Raw genomic sequence first — 21,226 nt, 5'->3', positions numbered from 1 at the left:
TTTAGATTTCATTTACAATTAAACAAAACCTAAAAAAAATAGTATAAACATTAACCAAAACCAAGAAGCTGAAATCTTAGTTGATGTCAAGGAACTTAATGGTTAAGATTGTTGGATATGTTATATACTCCTATATACTTTCTTATACGAGAGCCTTTTAGGCTAGAAATGTGGATGCAACACATGACCTTCTTATACCCGGCACTGAATATTCAATTTTAAATGAGAGGTGGTTGAGATTATAACTCGTGACTTCTTGTCATGTTGGCTTCTGAAAATATGTCAAGGAATTAACTCAACCAAAAGCTTTAGCTGGTCGTTGAAGCCCCAAGATATATCATATACTCTAACACACCTCCTCACACGATATTTCTTTGGGTTAGAAGTATGAATGCAACACGAGTACTCCTCATACCTGGTGCAAAATACCTCCCTTGAATTTGAGAGGTAGGTTAGATTCGAACTTGTGACCTTTTTGTCACATTAGCTTCTAATACCATGTCAAGGAACGAACTCAACCGAAAACTTAAGCTAATAGTTGAAGTCTCAAAATATCTAATATATACTCTAACACGTCTCATCACGTAAAAACCCTTTGGATTAGAAGTGTGGATGCAGCACAAACTCTCATCATATTTGGTGTTGATTACTCCACTTTTAAATAAGGGGCGGATGAGATTCGAACTTGTGACCTTTTGTCTCACTACATCTGATACCATGTCGAGAAATCAACTCAACTAAAATCTTAATCTAATATTTAAGGCCCCAAAATATGTTATATAATTTAATAGTTAATAACAAATCTATTAGTTTGCTAACGTATGTTGGTCATTATGTAAATGGATCAAGTAGAAGTATGTACTACGAATTCTCTTTTTTTTTTTCAATATACAAGCCTTAAAAGTCGATGTGAAAGTTTTATATGGATTTGTTTTTTACTATTTAGTGTACGCTAATCTTAAAAGGTATTAATATAGTAAGTACTTTTACTTTATAAGTACAATTGAGTCCAATCGTTGAAAAATACTTTTACAGCCCGTTTGGTAGGTAATAATAAACGGTGGTAATGTAAATGAAAAACTAGTGTAATTTTAGTTGAAAAATCTTTTGCTCTCTTGATGACCATCCTTGTCCAACTTCAATCATCTCATTTTCTCCATAAAAAGCATTTCAATGTATTATCATTGGGAGAGATGGTATTAGATGGTAATGGAAATTTATAAACAAAAAAATTTTTTATGATCAAAGTTTCATTACCAAGGGAATGATATGAAACTTTTGATGAAATTTTACACTATAAATCATTCTCATTATCACAATTTAGTACCACTAAACAAACGGACCGTTATTATTATTAAATTGGTACATACTAAAATACGTAGATTAAGTCGACACAAGACTTTTACAAAGTCAACTCCATGGTTAATATACCTAGTATAAACAAAGTGAACATTTGGTGTATCAAATCTCTCCCCATTTTATTTTCTTGTGGGAAACTAAGAGCAATAATGCGAGATAACAAAAAGACTCAATGGCTCAGTGTTGCGACGACTAACTCATGGTTCACCAGGCAGGCAAAATGACAAATGACAAATGTCGAAGAATAACTTAGGAAGTAATCATTCATGAATTTAAAAAGGAAAAAAAATTACAAAAAAATTGTAAAATTAAGGGTCACACACAAGTTTAAACGAAGGACCTCTTGCATAGTTGCAAGTTCAACTAACTCGGCTAACTTCTTTAATTCTACATTATATTACTAGTTTTTTAATAAATTGAAGTGTTGTCAATGGTTTACTCAAATTCCTTTGTATTTGTATCTGCGAGTGTGCTAATAAATTAATGTTTCACCATAACACAAATTCATATAATTAGTCTATTTTTTCTAATCATTTTAAAATTATAAATGTTCACTTTAATGTTATAAGTGATTACTCAAAAACTATAAAAAAAGGACCACTTTAAATTCAAAGCAATCACTTTAAGGCAATACATATATATTGATCAGCTCAATATAAATTATCTCACCATAAAATTGTCTTATTTAAGAATATTTACACTCAATGCAGTCAATAGGTATGGAATTGCGCATTTAATCGACTATAATGACGAGTTAGGATTCTCTTCATTACTTAAAATGTAATGGAGAGTCTATTATTTAATCTAATAATTAGAATCGCTTGATGAAGAAAAATAGAAAAATTTTAAGATTTTATTTTTTCTTCCAAAATAAATGTCAAAATCTAAATATTTATAATAAAAATTAATGATGGAGAGGATTTTAATGCTATAATGACCATTAACCTGAACGATTGGTAAAGATTACTTCAGTTTTCGAAAAGGTTCCTGTGTCACTTTTTTTTCCCGAAAACTTTGCGAAACTTTTGTTCTCTTTATCTTCTATAGTTATATTTATCCAAAACGAATTTCAATCCGTTAATCACTCTGAATCAATCATGAAACTTAGGCTTAGATCTTTAGAAACCAAACAAACTCATAAAATCGAAGTTTCCAACACTTGTAATCTTCAACAATTGAAGGAAATTATCATCTTTCAACTCTTTCCATCATCATCATCTTCATCATCATCATCTGCTTGCACTGATTCTCATAGAAGTTTGCTTTTATCTCTCAATAAGAAGGAAGAACTTCGTGGATCATCTCCTGATGAATCTCTTGAATCCCTCGGTATTACTTCAGGTGATTTAATTTACTTTACTCAAAACCCTTATGCATTTTCTTCTGAAAGTTTGGATTTATCAAATGCACAATTAGAAAAATCTGTGAATACCCAGACGGTAGAAAGTAATATATTTCATGAAGTAAGTGTTCCTAGTGCTGAAATTAGTGATTTGATGAATGCCCATGTGAAAGAAGTTTCGGTAATTGGAAACCCTAGAAATTGTATTGAGGAATTGGGGAAAACCCAGATCATTGAATCTGGTGAAAACGATAAATTTATTGGTTCTAGTGCACAAACTAGCGAAATGATAGATACCCATGAGGGAAATTCATCTAAATTGAGTGATGCTAATGAGGAAATACCAATTGATGGAATGGAGGTTGATGACAAATGTAAAGATCAGGGAAATTATAAGTTTTCTGTGCCAAATTTTCTGAAGAAAGTTTTTGTGAAGGAAGTGGGAAATTCTGCTGTTAATTGTGGTAATCATAAGCTATTGGTATTTGCTGTTCATGCTGTTTTATTAGAGTCTGGTTTTGTGGCTTATGACCCAGTTCTAAGGAGGAAAGTTGAAGGTTTTCATCTTTCTGAGGAGTGGCCTTCTTTAGCTTTTGGAATGACTTTGCATTATACCCTCCCCGAGGTTTCGGAGTCTGAGGTTGTTGAGACTGTTGTTCTGAAGTTCCAAACTCTAGGGAAGTTTGTTAAAATTTATGGTTTTTTGCCAAACAAAGGATTTGAAGTACACCAAGTGTGCTTGGATGAACCAGGGCTACTTCCAGCTTTGAGCTTTGTTTGGAAAATGAGTGATCATACTGGTGATCTTGTTGAATTTGATAGTTCAAGGAAGTTATTCCCAAACCATGAAATTTTCGAGTTTTGGAGAATTGTGAAGGATGGGCTTTCATACCCCTTACTAATTGACCTATGTGAAAAAACGGGTTTAGCTCCTCCGTCTTGTTTCATGTGTCTTCCTACAGAACTTAAACTTAAGATTTTGGAGTCCCTTCCTGCTGTTGGTGTCGCAAGAGTGGAATGTGTATGTTTGGAATTGCGTTTTGTTGCTTCGAACAATGAATTGTGGAAGATGAAGTATGAAGAAGAGTTTGGAAACGGTGCACCATCGCAAAGTGAATGTCGATGGAAGGAAAAGTTTTGTGTAACTTGGGAGATAAAGAAGAAGAGGAAGAGAGCGTCGTATTGTAAGCCATATCAATGGAGAGATCCTTTTTGGTTTAGGCCTTCATTTCCAAGCCGAAGGGATCCAAATCCCCTTGGCTCGCCTTTTGTAGTTGGCGGAGATTATGATCGTTTTCCTGCATCTGGTCTTCCTCAACATCCAGCTCGTCGTGTTTTTAGGAGGATGAATTGTGATCTGGGAGGACTTGGTCTGTAAACAAGACTGTAATGGAAGCCATCCTTCCTGTTGAGCTAGCTACCTGCTAGATGACTGCAGGTTTAATGTATCGGTTTCCTGCAACATTCGTACTAGTTTTATACTTCCTCTGTTATGAGTTACTCTGTTATGAAATACTCGTACCCAATTGTAACATGTTGTGCGGGAAAAAATATAACTATCTGTAGCAAGCATAGCTTATGTTTAATTTTTGTTTATAAAAACTTTGGTTTATCTTTTAAGGTGTAAGTTTTGAAGATGTCTTTGCCTGAATTTTTGGGATCACTCTTTTGTATGGTATAAACAAATTAGCAAGGAGTAATTGTATTTTATGTCAATAATGTTAAGCTCGAATGAATGTGCAGGATATCCCCTTTTTGATTAGAGGCGGTACGCATGTTAGTTGTTGTTGCAATTTCACTAGCAAGGGTACGCATGTTAGTCGTTGCAATTCCACTAGCAAGGGCGGAGCAAAGATTTTAAAGTTTCTATTTATTTTTGAGATGTCTTTTAAAATGAGGCTTTTCATTATATTAGAAATTTAAAAAATTTTCCACTTTAAGAAAAATAAATCAAGATAAAATGTATTTAAATATTATATTATAAAATTTCTTTAAATATAAAAAAATTTACAAACAAGTCACTTGTTGCTCAGAATTGGATTTGAACAATATCATTTAGTATTTAAGGCCCTTTATTTCTGGAGGCTTAGGCAATAAGCTATCTGGAATGGGTTCAAGGCTGGGTCTGTCTACCCATATTATGTAGTCAAACGTTTTTAGTACATCAATCATCTTCAAGTTATCATTTAAAGGCCTCATAAGGCTTCTAAAACCAATGTGATTCACCATTGACAAAGGACGCTAATGCATTACCACCATTCTCATTAATTCTCTCCTTGAAACTTCTTGATCAAAAATTATTTTTTGGCTTTTCATTAACTTTTAAGAAAGTAGATTCATCGACTTTCATGTAGACTTTCAATTGTGATTGATTAGTTGCAAGGTTTTAAATATCTAGTTGAACATGTTTTTTGGCATGTTTAAGGAGATGTAAGAAAGTGTTTTTTATAAGTCTTATATTTTATCATTTGTAAACCAACAATGTCAAAATATGGTCATGTTTCTAAAATTAATTATTACTTTTTAACACTACTTCGCTTTATATTGTTTGTAAATGATTCATTCTCCACACCAACAAAGCCTTTAAATTCTCCATGTGATTCATGAATATGATGCTTAATAGGGTGATTGGAACCACCATCAATATTTGTTTTTTCATCTATAATCTAGTTATCAATTAAAGTAAGAACAAATTCATCGGGCATTCTTGACAATAAACCCTTGAAATTAATAAGTCATTCTATTTTCACAAATTTTTGAATGAGACAGTCTTACCGTAAGACATGTTTTATATTTGGGTTAAATAACCCAATAATGAAAATATTTAACTTATAAACTTTTTGTTCTGAGCTCGTTTCACCGTAAAACGGTCGCATAAAAGCGGTTGATTTATTTTTTACTAAATACCTTGTAAGTTCAATAGTATTGCTCTATTTGTCTATCAAAATTCACCCATATCAATTTTTGCTTGATTTAGATCATATACAAAATAAAATAAAATGTTAGTTATAAAAGTAAATCATTTTTAAGTTTAAATAAATTAACATTAGATAAGTAAATGTCAAATCAAAGCCATGTAATCTTGATTCGGGCAATATTTGTGTTTCATGCGGCAAACTTCTATTAAGATGCCATTTGAAATTTTCTTATTTATTTTATAAATTATACTTTCTTCGGAAGAAATTTTCATTCGCAGAATGTTCTATTTATTATTTCTATAAGAAATTTTTTTATTCACATCATAAATTTTGGACAAAATAATCTTGATTATTCTCATTTTAATACTTTTATAATGCTTATGGTTTACGTATATCTTCCACTAACTTCACTTTAACATTTTTATATTCCGTATGGTCACCACATGTCCCATTAACTTATTAAAATATTCTTTTATTAGTTGCTGTCCCTATATATTTCCACTTACTTTTTTTAATATTTTTTAATGTTTATAGTCATGACTTTTCTTCCATTAAATTTAATATTTAATAAAATAATATATCTACTATCTAGAATGAATTAAATCCTCCTTTTTTTTTTACTTGCACTAAATACCTTTTATGCGTAATACAATATTTTTGTCAATCGTTTATATCTAGAGTTATATAAAACTAATAATTATGATATTATGAAAATATGCAGTAAGATGAATAAAACAAGATCCATATGACTATGTTTTATTCTTGTAGAATAGCCAAAATATACAGAAATAATGAATAATACAAAAATTACTTTGGCTGAAAAAACAAAGGAAATATTTTTTTAGTTTTCATGAATATTCTTTATTAAGTGACGAGAAGAGTAAAATAATTTTATTTTTTGCAAAAGCAAAACTAATAATATGAGTTCATAAAAAATGTGAAGCTTAAAGTGTATCGCAGCCATACGAAACGAACAATAACAACTGTTCACTGCTCATCTTCCAGGAAGAATAATGAACCACGAATAGTGTGTGTTCATCAATGGCGGCAACATCCTCACTTTCCTTCTCCTCCATTTCATTCCCTCGATTTCTCCATAATCCTCAACACAATCTTCTCTTTTCTCACCATCATCCTTCACTTCATCAAAATCTTCCTACTCTTCAAGCTTCTCGCCGAAATTCCTCTCAAGAAAACGATGATTTGATTAATGATAGTCGTAAATGGAATGGATTCGATTTCTATGAATTCGAAGATGATGATGATGAAGACGATGATGAGGATAAAGAAGAAGATCGAAGTTTGGATTTGTTGATTAGGTTTGTAGAAAATATATTTCGTAAAGTGTCTAAACGAGCTCGTAAAGCTGTTCGATCAGTTCTTCCTGTTGCTATCTCTACAAAATTAGTACGTTATATTCTTGATTCTATTGTTTATTGTTGAGGATTTTGCAGTGTGCGATTGAAATTTTCAAATTGTTTGTTGAGTAATTCAATGTTGTCAAATCCCGGTATAAATAGGTAGAAATTGGAATCTTAGCTATTGTTTTGAATACTTTTCATCATAACTATCGAGATTTTTAGGTATTTTAGTATTTTAGAAGCCTATGCTTTAAAATGGCTCCAATGTTGTAATTTTAATCAAATTAGCTCAATGTTCACCTAATTCTGCTATGTATGCTGGAGTAGCTCTATTTACTTTAAAAAAAAAATAGTATATTCAATAAAAATAGAAGAAATAAGTTCGATTTAGTTGAATAAGTATCAACGAAAACAAAGAATGGAAAAACGGTAATATTGGTTTGATTAAGCAAAATTAGAATATGATCTTTTCCCTGTTTTAAGTTTTTGAACTTAACAGTTTTGATCTATCTTGGTAAGTCCTGGTTTGCGAAAAGTTTTGTACAAGGAGATAAGAAGGCACATAGAATATTAGAATGCAAGGTTTTGTTTTGATCATAAATAATTCCGAAGAGAAGATTATTAACATTTAGCAATTGAGTACTTTTTGCATTTGGTAACTGTGCATTATGTTATGAAAGGATTAAATCACACTTTGCTGTTGTTTCTTATGAGGTCGTGCTTGTATTGAAAGTAAATATTTACGGGAAAATAAAGTCAAACTAGTAAAATTAAGGTATTTTGAGTTGAAATCAAAGTGTTAAAAGTAGTTGAAACGGGGAATTATGGTTTTAATGTGGAGGGAAAAGAGGAGAGAGGCAACTAGTTCTTCACCGTGGCCATACTTGGATTGCGAATAGATACTATGAGAGAAATAAAACCGAAAAAACAAGACTATTAGAGTTTATAATTAAGAGAATAAAATTGTTGTGAAGGGGAAGATATGGTTATTAAGTGACGGAGAATGAAGAATAGCTGAACTAATCCCTCATTTTGGGGTAAATATTTACTCTACTAGGATAAAGGTGAAATATTTCACTCCTTGACCCCCAAAATAAGGGTGATAAACTGATACACTCCCAATTTTTTCATCCTCTTAATATCATTGTATTCTCTTTTCTTGATCTTCTTATTGAATCCACTTCTACTTACCTTTATTTTCATTGTTTGACTTTTGTTTTCATCCTCTTAATATCATTGTATTCTCTTTTCTTGATCTTCTTATTGAATCCACTTCTACTTACCTTTATTTTCATTGTTTGACTTTTGTTTCACCAGGAAATATTTACCCCTAACACCAGCATGTGTGTAAGGGAATATTTACTCTAGATGGTGGGGGGGAATACTCCCCTCACCTAGAATAGTTCCCTCCTCCTTTCTCTTCATATTAAAACCATATTTCCCTTTGTAACAACTTTATTACTTCATTTTAAAATCAAAATACCTTAATTTTTGTTAGTTTGACTTGACTTTTGGGGGGAATACTCCCCCCACCTAAAATAGTTCCTCCTCCTTTCTCTTCATATTAAAATCATATTTCCGTTTGTAACAACTTTATTACTTCATTTTTAAATCAAAATACCTTAATTTTTATTAGTTTGACTTTACTTTTCCCTTAATAATATATCTTCAATACAACCATGTCCTAAGGTGAAGTATTAGCTTGATTATGTGTTTTTGTTATTCTAAATGTATTTACCAATAATTATTCTAGATTTTTAGAGCTTGATCTCGTTCTTAATATTGCTTTGCATGTTTGATAGGTTGGGTTTGCTGTCAATGGACTGATAATATTATCATTTTTGTGGGTGTTGAAGGCTTTTCTGGAGGTAATGGATTAAATGCATAAAATTTGAAACATAGTCAGTTTATTGCAAAAGTAATCTCAACTGTTGCAATAACCTACCTACGCTGTTGATGTTTAGCAATCTGTTGGCTTTGAGCTTGTTGAAAGAAAATATATGCATTTTCTGTTTGTTTTGATGTGATGAAAAATATGTGCTGCAGTTTGTCATATCTTTGTTTGCACTGCATAAATTTGATGTGCTGTGTGATTGATGCCTTAAATTAATCACTTTGTGCTGCCTGACATTCTTTCAAACTTGTTGCTACTTGCTAGTAATAGATGAAAGTGCTAGATGAAGTTTTAAAGATGCCTTTGATATTGAGCGCACAATTTGTACATCATTGAAATGATTTACATGTGTTTCAAATGAGAGGGTTCTGCACCCTCTGAAATGACCTCATCGGAGCTGCTGTATTGAATTATTTGGGCGACAAAAGGACAAGAATCAGATGAGAGATTAGATGGTTTCCTTTAGTGATACTCTCTCTGTCCCTCTCATTTTGCACCTAGTGCAAAATAGGTGAAATTTAGTGGAAAAGGAAAATAGGTTGAAAAATGAGACAAAAAACAAGTTGAGGATAGAAATAAGTGGTTAAAATGGAAAAAAGAGCATAATTTGTAGATGAGATTAAAAAATGAGACCGAGACCATTGCCTAAATAAGAAAGGGTGTAAAATTAATGAGACAAATTAAAATGGAAAGTGGTGCAAAATAAGAGGGACAATGGGAGTATACATTAGACTTGCAAAAACTTGGGCATCTTTAGATCAATGTCAAACATGGACTACAAAAGGTGTGGATGGATTCTTATCTTCCCTCCTCTGTTTTGGTTGTTATGAATTATGATCATTCACATACTATGTTGTTTTCTAGAGCTAATATCAGTAGCACTGCTCCTCGAATGATTAAGGATTTTTTGGTTCAATCTTGCAAGCTTCTGACTTATCACATTCTGCTTGTCTCTATTTCTTTTCATAGGCAAAGGAGTTATATTGAGGCTTGAGGCATCTGCTTATTATTAATACAATGACAACAATGTCACCCTCACCTCATAAGTGTATTTTTATGCATGTTAACTGGGTACAAAATCCATCATCTATGAGCAATTTTTTGTTCTAGATAGTAGCTACTAGTGTTTGTGATTGCTATGCGTAAGCAAGTTGTGTGAACTTAAAACTGTCGGTTATGTGAATTGGTTAGTGTGTTTAGTACTTGGAATATTGACTGGTAAATTGTAGTATCCTCTTCATTATCTTAATTAATTGCAACAGTTTTCTGGCCTTTTGTGTTCACCATGCTGATGTCTTTTGCTCCACTCCAAAATGCAGGTCATTTGTACTCTCGGAAGTGTTGTATTTGTGAGCATTTTACTTATACGTGGGGTTTGGTCTGGAGTATTGTACTTGCAAGAAGGTCGCAGCCGTTACATGAATGGATTTGATGATTATGATCAATCTGCATGGAACAGAACTCAGCCGGTAACTTAAGGTCTTGGCTGCTTTTCCAATTCATTAAATGTTACACTCTAGAATTCATACACACTCCTGTAGACAATAAAAAAAAAAAAAAAATCTATACTCACCATCTACAATAATCAGTCTTTATGAAGAGCCCTTTTAGGGTTTTTGTTGGTGTAATCTTTGGGTAAGATCTCAGTAGACACATGATGCCGGTGCTGCAATACCTTCCTCAATCATTTTTTAACGATGGAATTTCCTAAACAGGATGAACTTAGCTGAAACTTTTTAGGTTTGATACCCCCAACATGGGAAAAGATTATCGACTATCGATTTATCTCCCTCCATACAAGGAAAAGATTATCAAATGCCTGAGACTCGGAAATTTGGGATTTATTGTGCATTTATTCAATACTAGTTGGTGGGGCGCATGCGGACCAAGAAATTCTATTTTCTTAAAAAATTTAATTTAAAGTGAAATAGTTTACATGTAATACAATAATGAACTAAACAATATCCAAACATCATTTTATGAAGTAGACAAGCTGTCAACACGAGCTTGAATATATTGAACTTACAAATTGAGAATTACTTGACAGCCCTAATATGTTCTTTTCAAAGAAGTAAAAAGTGATGAGAATGTATGATGATTTGATAAATCTGCGAAATACAAAAATCATTTTATAATATACAACAAAACAAGCTTATACATACAAAAAGGGCTTAAAATTCTGTTTGTGTGTGCTTAAAAATGAGTATGCCCTTTGTTCTTTCCAATGATACAACTACGACATACAATGGCTTATGTTCGTCTCAAACTTGCAGTTATGTTGCTGTAAATATGATCAAATGGTGAACCAATGACACAAAGCGAACACATATTCCCTGCTTGTTTCTGAAAATTTGAATAAACAACTCAACTTAAGACTTAAGCTTATTATTGACTTCTTATGATATGCAAATGTTTTATGCTATATCACACCATGATGCACGAAAGTAGTTTGGGTTAGAGTAGTTTGGGTTAACACAATACGTGAGTTATTAATACCGACGCTTAATATTCTATTTTTTAAATGTAATGTGAATGAGATTTAAATTTTTGACCTTCCGTTGTATTGACCAAACAACTTGGTCAAACAAAAGTTTAAATTGATAATTTTAGCGTCGAGATTGTCAAGAGACCAACTCAACTAAAAGTTTAAGCTGATGGTTGAAACCTCATGATATTAAATATCATGGACACGCCCCCTCACACGAAAGCCCTTTGGGCTAGAATTGTGAATGCTACACAAGCTCTCCTTATACTTGACGCGAAATATTCCACTTTGACATGAGGCGTGGATGAGATTTGAACACATGACCTTCCGTCACGTATACTTCTGATACGTACCATGTCAAGAGAAGAACTCAACTAAAAGCTTAAGCTGATGGTTGAGGCCGAGGATATCTCATAAAAAAGTTTCTAAATAGTGTAATTTTAAAGCAACAAAGAAAGTGCTGAATTATATCGAAAGAGTGATAATATATATGCATGCTAACCTTTCCATGATAAAGGCTGTTAAAGTGTAAGCTTTTTCCAAAATGCTTGAATGTCATCAAAGTATTATCAAATGGTAACTTAGCCACAATATCATAGCGATAAACAATCCTATAATACTTAATATTATGTCTTCTCAAACAATTTTTCATAAACAGTCCAAAATCTTCATCTCCAACCCTAGGCTGACCATATGTATAAACAGCCTCTAACCTATCTAATAACTCTTTCTCTCCATGCAAAGCCAATATTGATGGAAACAGAATGGCAAGTGCAGCTCCTAAACTATGTCCTGTCACAATAAACTTTGCATTTTTATTACTTGCCAACATTTCCTTGAGTTTTTCTCTAATTGTGTAATAAGATAGAGGTTGGAATATGAATGCTTGTGTTGTTGATTTATGTTGAAATTCTGCAAATAACATGTATTAGCATATATTAATTTAATTGTCATAACTAGATAACTATATATCATTTGATCGATCATATAAGGAGCTGGCTTAAAGTGCTCATATATGTGATTTATGCACGATAAATATCTCACCATTGTAAAAATTGTAAAAGCCAACAAACTCCATCTGCAAGAGTCGACAGAGGAAATATAAGATAAGATTTACTAAAAAAAAAAATTACTTGCAAATTAATAATATGATATATAATATTTTGTAGTTCCTTTTGTCTATTATAATGCTTAGTTACTTTATTAATTAATTTATAATGTAAAATAACGAAAATAATCGATAGAAAAGATATATAAGCAAAATAAAAAATAAGTTAGCACATAAATTAGACGAGAGTATAAAGTAAATGTAGCTAAAACAAAAAGAATGATTAAAAATGAAAAGCTTAAAAAACGTTAAGTGTAAATTTTATTAAATTAAAAAATTAAGAAATAAATTATTATAATAGATATATAAAATAAAAGGGGACAAGTGGTATAAAGGATGGAGTATTAGATAAGGTGGCAATATGGAAATCTAATGGCAACCTCCTCCATCTTTTTTAAAATCAACAGGTGTTAAAATAAACATTAAATAATATCGGAGTCATTATTTGTATTGTGTTTATAGTAAGTACATTTTAATAGAGAAAAATATGTGGATGAAAGAAGAAAAAGATACAAAATTTTTTTATAAAACATTGTTCTAAAGAAAAAACAATAGACTAAAAAAACTGGGTACATATATAAAATTAAGCAGATACCTCCCAACGGTTGGTGACGGCTGATTTAATAAAAGCTTCATTCTCATAAGCAAGCTTAGACGCCATGATAGAAAGAGCAGGATAATATCTCGCATCTTCGCGCTTAATATCTTTGTCCAGGTCTAGTCTAATGTCTGAATGTCCAAGAAAAGACATATTTATCGCTATCTCCTGTTTACCAAAACAATTAATTAGCATAATCTAATAATAAAATTATAACAACTTATAGATTATCAAAAGAATAGGTAAGTATATATTTATATATATATTTACTTTGAGTAGTAACACCGTTGTTAAGAAAATCCTCAAGTAATGTCCGAAATTTTTTTAAAGGCTTAGAAATATTAATGAGCAATAATTGGATTAACATAGAGATTAATATCATTCCTCTGTGGAAATATATGTTCTCTTTCTCAGAAATATTATTGTGATCTAACACTTTTGTATTATTGCTGATTTCATGAGAAAAACATAAATGTTTCAAAATATGTTTAAAGGTTGCTTTGTTTTTTTATCAGGTAGCAAGGATACATGGCTAGAACAGCGTGCAAATTGAATGGTATCCATGTTCTTTAAGTGAAGCTTATTATGCAAAGAACGGGGTGAATACCTAAATATATATAATCATTTGGAGTGGTTGGGTCAATATTTTGATGGGATTTGGTATTATTCTTATAAGTCAAGTTGATCTTAGTCCGACTACGTTCTTAGCAGCCTAAGAATTACCTACACGTTTCAAGGGTTTGAATAATTAGGATAATTCGTCTACATAATAAGTACTGTTTATTTGTTTACGAAAGAATTAGGATTTTATATGTGAAATGGGACTGTTTAAAGCTTTTTCACATATCACGTATCTTAGTATCTTATTTTATTTATAGGCACATGTGAATCCACTTTAAGACATTATTATTCGAAAAAATTAATACTTGTTCTAACTAAAATAACTTAAGCCTGTATTTTTACTTGTACTGTTTCAATGATATTCAATGTCTATTCTAATCTTATTTTATGAAGTAAATTATTGCTAATGTATAAGAATATTAATAGCAAAGTGAATTCAGATCTTGTATTATTCTCTAACTCATGCATATAGCTTACATAATTAGTTTGTGGGGTGCGTACTACGTAGGCGTTCCTCCATAAAAACCTATTTTTTAAAAAAACAAATCAATATTAAGTGAAATGGGATATTTTACATGGTAGCAATGAACTTTTGCGAATGGCCAATAGTAGCAGATTTTTTTAAAAAAATGCACAAAAAAGCTTTGTACTTTGGAATATAAGCTGTCGTAACATTATGCCCAAAAAATTTAAGATTATACGTGAAGCTGTGAAATTTTGTTTTTACTCTTGATTTTTTTCCTTAAGATACAATAACCTTCTCCATTTTCATCCATCTTCTTCTTCTTGCATGTTCCATCCATCAATTGAGGACTTGAGATGAGGCAAGGAGCCGGTCTTTATCATGTCCCTTGTCAATTTTTATAGTATTGTATCTTCTATCCAAAAATGGCCCTTTGTGCATTTACGTTGGGGATCAATGGTAAGAAAATCATTAATGAATTTCTTTTTAAGTTTATCTACACTGATGCACATTTGTATATGTCCCTGTTTGCTTTTGTGGAACAATTAACTACAAACTTAATCTCTTGATTTAGACTTAATCAGAGAATTTATGCTGGTGATGTGGAAATCTGTCTTTGCAATCTTGCCAAGCTATGTAATAAGACAACCCGAGAAGATACCTGTTCCTGTAAAAAGTAACAAGGGGTTAGTAGGGCCCCGAATATTTTTCCAGGGACCCACTCTGACGCCCAAGTCATTATTAGTCTAATACAGTTTGCCTAGTAGGTCCTTCCTACAGCACAGTGGCTAAAAGGTGGATTACTATTTAAGACTTATTTTGACGTGATTTCTCTTTGAAAAAGATGCTTTGTGGAATATATTCCTTGTATCTGACAAATGTTCTATTGAAGATTAATCAAAACAGCTGCAATTACTCTCTTGTATTTATGGTTATGTTTTTAATGTTCTTCTTTGGAGGGTCTTAAAGGAAACCGTTTCACCCCTCTCGATTTGGAAAGTTCTTCAGACACAATGACCAGGTTATTAACTATTGGACTTACATCACAAACTTTCAACTTGAAGGTGGAGGGTAGAGCCCAGTTTATGTTGGAGGATTTTTGCCATATCTCATAAGAAAAAGGATATTGGTGTCGGATTGGTGAAAAGGAATGATGGCTCAAGAATATATCATCTCTAAAACCAACGAAGAGGACATTTTTATTCCAGTATGTATATATTATTTTGCTTTTGGTCTACGTTTCCCTCTTCACCTTTCTTTTCTCGGATTTTATGTCATTTCCATCTTTCTCTTAATCAACTTCTTCCTCAAACCACCAGGAAGATAATGTCCTTCATCTGGACTTGTGAATACATGAAGCTTCCCCTAACCCTCAATCTTTTCAAGAGTCTTTTCAAATTCGATGAGAAGAAAAACAAGCCCTTCATCACCTTTTCTTTAATAAATGGGGCTATGGTTGTCTACCTAGAACTCAACGACCTGAAGGAGTATAAGGATAAAATCATATGGGTTAGAGTGCTAAAAATCCTTGGCCACCCGTTCATATACATGCCCTCAATCTTCTGGAGTAAATGCAATGCCAAAGAGACTTTGGTTATGGAAGAAGTCAAGCATCTTTCTCGAAGTGAAAGACATGCATTTTTTTTTTGTTAAACCGAAGGATAATAATCTGCCTTGTGGGTGGATCCCTCATGCTGTAATACTACAGGTCTAGAAGAAGTCAAGCAGCTGATATCGTTCCCTGGAAGACTTTAGGTATCTTTCCTCATGGGAAATACTACAAGTCTCTTCCCTGGTCTCCTTAGGCCGATAATACCGCTAACAATCATCTTTACAAGATGTGTGTTAGTTCACCTCCTGTCTTCATCAAAAACTATAAGCAGCGTAGGATTGCTACATACTACTATGGCCTTCTGGATCCAGCTGAACCTCCCAGATGGAGGAGGAGTGACATCTGCCCAGACGACATTGCTTACTATATTAGAGCAGGGCAGGGTCCCCTTCCTCCTGCCAAAAAACAATGTAGGGATCTTGAAGTCTAGGTTGATCCTTTGCTCCCAGAAATTTTTGATACTAGAAAGTTTTTGTCCCAGAAAATTGATCTTTCTAGAAATTTTCCCTTCTAGAAATTTTCCCTCTCAGATTACCCAGAAATTTTCGGGTCCTTGAAAGTTTTCCTCTCAGAATTTTCGGGTTCATGAAATTTTAAAGGTTGAAAATGCTAAGTTTCTCGAATGGCTGCTACACTGAATGGAGGAAATTACTACTACTACTCCAAATTTGTAATGTTATGGATGATATCATTGATATGTAATAATAAAGTTATTGTGGAGAAAGCAAAAAATTTACTTGAAAAAAGTAGCTACAGGGACACTTTGGCTTATCCTGGATTTCGATTCAAAGATTGAAGATGCTCGATTTCCGTGTCTTCATTGTTTTGGTCCTGAATGTACCACATGAACCCAAATGAAGACTCAACTTTCTTAAATGATGATAATTCAAAACACATATTAATTAAACAAATAAATTAGGTAATTATATTTAGTTGTTTAAGTTGGTCTAAAATCATATGAAATTTAAAGTGAATATTTGATATATATTTTAAGTCTGAAATATTGAAACATGCTTAAATGACTTAAGTTTATTTTAAGGTTGAGTTTTATAAGTCTTGAAATAAGTTTAAATGCCTTTAAGATAATTATGTTTACAATAAGGTTATTTTCGTAATTATCTTTGAAATATTTTAATAGGTCAGGGTTTATTAAAATTAACTTTGAAATATTTTCATAGGTCAAGGTTTGTTAAAATTATCTTTGAAATATTTTTTATAGGTGAAAATATATTGAAATTAAGTTTGAATATGTTATTACACGTTTTATTTTATTACGTTAGGATATATTTTAAATTTGAATTTTAAAATGTGTGTTTAAGATATTTAGTTGATTAAATGTTAAAGTACAAGCTAACACACGTTTTGTTATTAATAGTACATGGTTAATATTTGAATTTGAATAAGTTGTTAAGCTATGATAATTAAAGAATTTCCTATAAATAAGATGGTAATTTAAATTGTTACTAAAAATAGTTTATGACATTTTAAATTAATGCTAAAAATAGGAATTAATTTGAATAAGTATTTACACATTATTTTATCTGGTTTTTGCTGAGTTTTCAATATCTTGTATGAGTTCTAACGTGGCAGCATATCATTGGTTATTAAAAACAAATTACAGCACACAATGACGAAATTATATGAGCTATCAGTTCAACGTCAGTTTGAGTTAAAAGTTCAAGATCTTAAAGACTGGCACAAAATATGCAGATCAACGAAATTAATGGATAAAGCTTTCTTGCTCTTCAAGGATATGTTTAGGCGTGACATCTATAATTACAAGGCTTCGTTCAAGAATTAAGGATGCACCTCTTCTTACAATTTTCTCTCTTGACTTAAGATCTAGTATTCTCTAAGTATTCAAAATAGTTGTAATTCTTAAATCATCTAGCTCTTACAATTTGTAATAGGCTTAAGTGTTAAAAAGAGTTAGTTTATTTCATAGTTTAATACGCCTAACTTAGAATACTTTTCAAAGTGTTCAACTTGTAATCTCTATTGTGAGATTTGGGATTTGATTTTATTAAAGGGACTTGTAAGACGTTTCTTCAAGAGAAGAACGTGGTGAGAGAAGATAGTGAGACCTTATAGTTTGTCTTAAAGTCTTTAAATAAAAGGCGTTGAAATCCTACGGGTTGAAAGAGAACCCATAGGCAGAGAGTAGGTTGTTTAGAACCGAACCTCGTTAACATATTGTGTGTTATTGTTTAAGTTTATTTTCCGCACATACATTATAGTTTTATTACTCGGCCTAAAACTGTCCCAGAAAACAGTTTTGAAAGGTCACTCAACCTCTTGAGGCAACATTCCAAACAAAAATTTTAAACGGGCATACTCTCTATTCACCCCCTCCTTTAGAGAGTATTCGACCTCCTCTCAACTTTTAATTGGTATCAGAGCTGAGTTTCACAAATAAAGACTATTATCTTGTGATGCATCCTATAGAAGAAGGGTTGTTTGCTCAAGGACGTTCGTGCTCTAGGCCTCCTTTGTTTTGTGGAACAAATTTTTCTCATTGGAAAACTTTGATGAAGATGTTCATGATTGATCAAGATATAGAACTTTGGGACATCATAACTAAAGGACGTAAGGTACCCATGAAAAAGGACGCTTAAGGAAATGATGTGTTGAAATCTGAATTCGAATACTCACAAAGTGATTTGGAATCCGTTTCCAAAAACAATAGGGCAATGAATCAATTATGTTGTGCTTTGAATGGTACCGAGTTCAATAGAGTTTCATCATGCACAAGTGCTAAGAAAATATGGGATAAGTTGGTTGTGACATATGAAGGAACAAGTCAAGTAAAGGAGATAAAGATCAATATTCTCTTGCATCAATACAAAATGTTTAAGATGAAAAAGGATGAGATCTATTAATGAAATGTTTACTCATTTTACATTAATTACTAACAGTTTGAATTCTGTTGGTAAAACTTTTACTAATGCAGAAAAAGTCCAGAAGGTCTTGAGGTGTCTTCCAAGATCCAAATAGGGTCCAAACGTCACCGCCATTGAAGAAGCTCAAGACTTGAGAGTTCTATCACTTGAAGATCTACTTGGAAAGCTCACAACTTATGAACTTACCCTATATGATGATGGAGAAAGTGATGTAACACCTTCCATGAAGAATCTTGCACTAAAGGCAAAGAAACATCATGAATCCTCAAGCGATGATGAAGAAAGATAAAGATGATGATAAAGATGATGATCTAGAACAAAATCATAAAGAGGTACTTGAATTTCTTAACTCTTGTTCTAAAGATGAACTAGTTAAAGCTCTCTGTGACATGTTTCAAATTGAAAAGATCATAAAAGATGAGAAAGATATTTTAGAAAATAGAATTCGTCACTATGCTGAAGGTTGTGAAGACCTTATAAAGAAAAATGAATCGCTAAAGGCTGAAACAGTAAAATTTGAAGAGACTGTCAAGTCTTGAAAGAACAGAATCTCATCCAAACAAAAAAGGTCATTGATCTTAAGAATGAAAAAAATGATCTTGAAGCCAAGCTCAAGACTCTGAAACATGAGTCTGAGAAAAGTTTACAAGCATTAACAAAACTGAGCGACTCCGAATCTAAATATACAAAACTGCTTACACGTCAAAAAGGATTAAATAATAAACGTGGTATAGGTTATAATAATGTCACACATAACTATAAGAGTAAAACCACATTTGTTAGTAGTGCATACAAACATAGACGCACACCTACTTGCTCATATTGTTGCAAAGAAGGACACATCAAGTTTGCATGTTCGTACAGACGTAAGGACAAATATATTATTAAGAATTCCTTTTCTCTTGACTTACGTGGACAAATAAAAAAAATGGGTTTCTAAAGGGACAAGACCACCTAACATGGTCTACCTCGAATATGGTCCCAAATTTGTCACTTGGATAGCTAAGTAAAGTTGAGATAGGTTATTTTTTTTGTTTTGTAGGAAAAGCAAAAGTGGATCTTAGATAGTGGATGCTCGAGACATATGAGTGGTAAAGTTTCTTTATTTTCTGAAATTAAAGAAAGATGCAATGGCTCGATCACCTTAGGAGACCAAAGTAAATCCAAAATTTTAGGTGTTGGCAAAGTTGGTAAGAATCTATCTAAAACTATTGATAATGTCTATTTAGTTGAAGATCTAAAATTTAATTTGCTACGTGTGTCTCAACTATGTGATAAAGGTAATCAAGTAATCTTTGATAAAGAAAAATGTGTTGTTAAAAACCCTAACACCGGAGATACATTTATTACCGCGCATAGATATGATAATGTTTATGCTTTGAATACTAACGAAATTGCAGCTCAAAGTTTCAAGTGCTTGAAGGCTACGACAGATGATCCAAAAATATGGCATAGACGTCTTGGTCACATCAATACTCATACCATGCATGAGTTGGTAAGTAAAGATCTAGTTAAGGGACATCCAGTTCTTGACTACAAACACATTCCTACATGTAACGCATGCATTAGAGGAAAAAAAGTAAGAAGTTCATTCAAACCAAAGAAAATGGTAAGTACTTCAAGACCATGTGAACTTTTACATATTGATCTATGTGGTCCAATGCGTGTAAGGAGCATACGAGGTAAATCTTACATTTTAGTTACAGTTGATGATTATTCTAGATTTACGTAGGTTGACTTTTTGAAGGATAAAAGTGAAGCCTTGAAACCGCTCTCAAGACGTTGTAAAGAAATGCAAACTCAGCTAAATCTTCCAATAGTTTCGATTAGAAGTGATCACGGGAGAGAGTTTGATCAACTAGGCTTTGATTCATTTTGTGAAAAATACGGTATAACCCATAACTTTTCAGCACTTAGGACACCCCAACAAATTGGTGTGGTTGAAAGGAAAAATCAAACCTTAGAGGAAATTGCTAGGACAATGCTTATAGAAAATGGATTAGCCAAACATTATTGGGCCGAGGTTGTTAACACAGAAAATTATGTCTTAAATAGGTGCCTTATTAGACCCATACTTAAGAAAACCCCCTACGAGTTATTCAAAAGAAGAAAACCAAATATAGCCTACCTTAGACCATTTGGTTGCAAATGCTTTATCCACAATAATGCTAAGGATAATCTATTTAAATTTGATGCTATAAGTGATGAAAGTATATTTCTTAGATACTCATTAAATAGTAAAGCTTATAGAGTTCTAAATAAGCATACAAGTATGGTTGAGGAAAGTATACATGTAGTATTTGATGAATCTGACAATGGAACATTAAGTGAAGGATTTAAAGAGTTAAACCTTAATAAACATTTCGATGATATAAGTGATGACGAAGTGGATGCCAATAGTATTAGTGAAGTTAAAAGGAAGAACATGCAGGATACCATACAAAGTCTTTATGAGGTTGAAGGAAAACAGTTTGTAAATATTGAAGACTCACAGCCTGATCTTGAAACCCAATCTCAAGACCTGGAAACAGCTCCTGAACATACTGCTTTAGATACACCAATTAG

At 32.2% G+C, this 21,226-nt stretch overlaps 3 protein-coding genes across 5 annotated transcripts; 2 read left to right on the top strand and 1 right to left on the bottom strand.

The window, feature by feature from the left end:
• The first annotated feature begins 2,315 nt into the window (after positions 1 to 2,315).
• Positions 2,316 to 4,433, top strand: LOC130806370 (putative F-box protein At1g23770). The gene has a single exon (XM_057671415.1). It carries the CDS (start codon positions 2,457 to 2,459, stop codon positions 4,077 to 4,079), a length of 1,623 nt encoding a protein of 540 aa, XP_057527398.1. The 5' UTR covers positions 2,316 to 2,456; the 3' UTR covers positions 4,080 to 4,433.
• A 2,070-nt stretch (positions 4,434 to 6,503) lies between these two features.
• LOC130806417 (protein SHORT HYPOCOTYL IN WHITE LIGHT 1) lies at positions 6,504 to 14,014 on the top strand. 2 transcript variants are annotated; one of them, XM_057671485.1, is made up of 4 exons: positions 6,504 to 7,026; positions 8,783 to 8,848; positions 10,194 to 10,353; positions 13,581 to 14,014. In XM_057671485.1, the coding sequence occupies exons 1-3, from the start codon at positions 6,661 to 6,663 to the stop codon at positions 10,350 to 10,352; spliced, it is 591 nt and encodes a 196-aa protein (XP_057527468.1). In that variant the 5' UTR covers positions 6,504 to 6,660; the 3' UTR covers position 10,353; positions 13,581 to 14,014. The 2 variants fall into 2 exon arrangements, with proteins under 2 accessions (XP_057527468.1, XP_057527467.1); XM_057671484.1 differs by lacking the exon at positions 13,581 to 14,014 and having other exon boundaries at positions 10,194 to 10,913.
• On the bottom strand, positions 9,608 to 13,652 carry LOC130806411 (triacylglycerol lipase OBL1-like). Of its 2 annotated transcripts, XM_057671478.1 has the most exons (4): positions 13,336 to 13,652; positions 13,063 to 13,233; positions 12,404 to 12,437; positions 9,608 to 12,271 (listed from the first exon to the last, which is right to left on the bottom strand). In XM_057671478.1, the coding sequence occupies exons 2-4, from the start codon at positions 13,216 to 13,218 to the stop codon at positions 11,742 to 11,744; spliced, it is 720 nt and encodes a 239-aa protein (XP_057527461.1). In that variant the 5' UTR covers positions 13,219 to 13,233; positions 13,336 to 13,652; the 3' UTR covers positions 9,608 to 11,741. The 2 variants fall into 2 exon arrangements, with proteins under 2 accessions (XP_057527461.1, XP_057527460.1); XM_057671477.1 differs by having other exon boundaries at positions 11,313 to 12,271; positions 13,063 to 13,502.
• Positions 14,015 to 21,226: the final 7,212 nt, after the last annotated feature.

Source organism: Amaranthus tricolor, chromosome 2, assembly GCF_026212465.1.
Source record: "Amaranthus tricolor cultivar Red isolate AtriRed21 chromosome 2, ASM2621246v1, whole genome shotgun sequence".
Classification (NCBI taxonomy): domain Eukaryota; kingdom Viridiplantae; phylum Streptophyta; class Magnoliopsida; order Caryophyllales; family Amaranthaceae; genus Amaranthus; species Amaranthus tricolor.
Note: the sequence above shows the minus strand (reverse complement) of the source record. Positions and strands in the feature narration are given on the sequence as shown.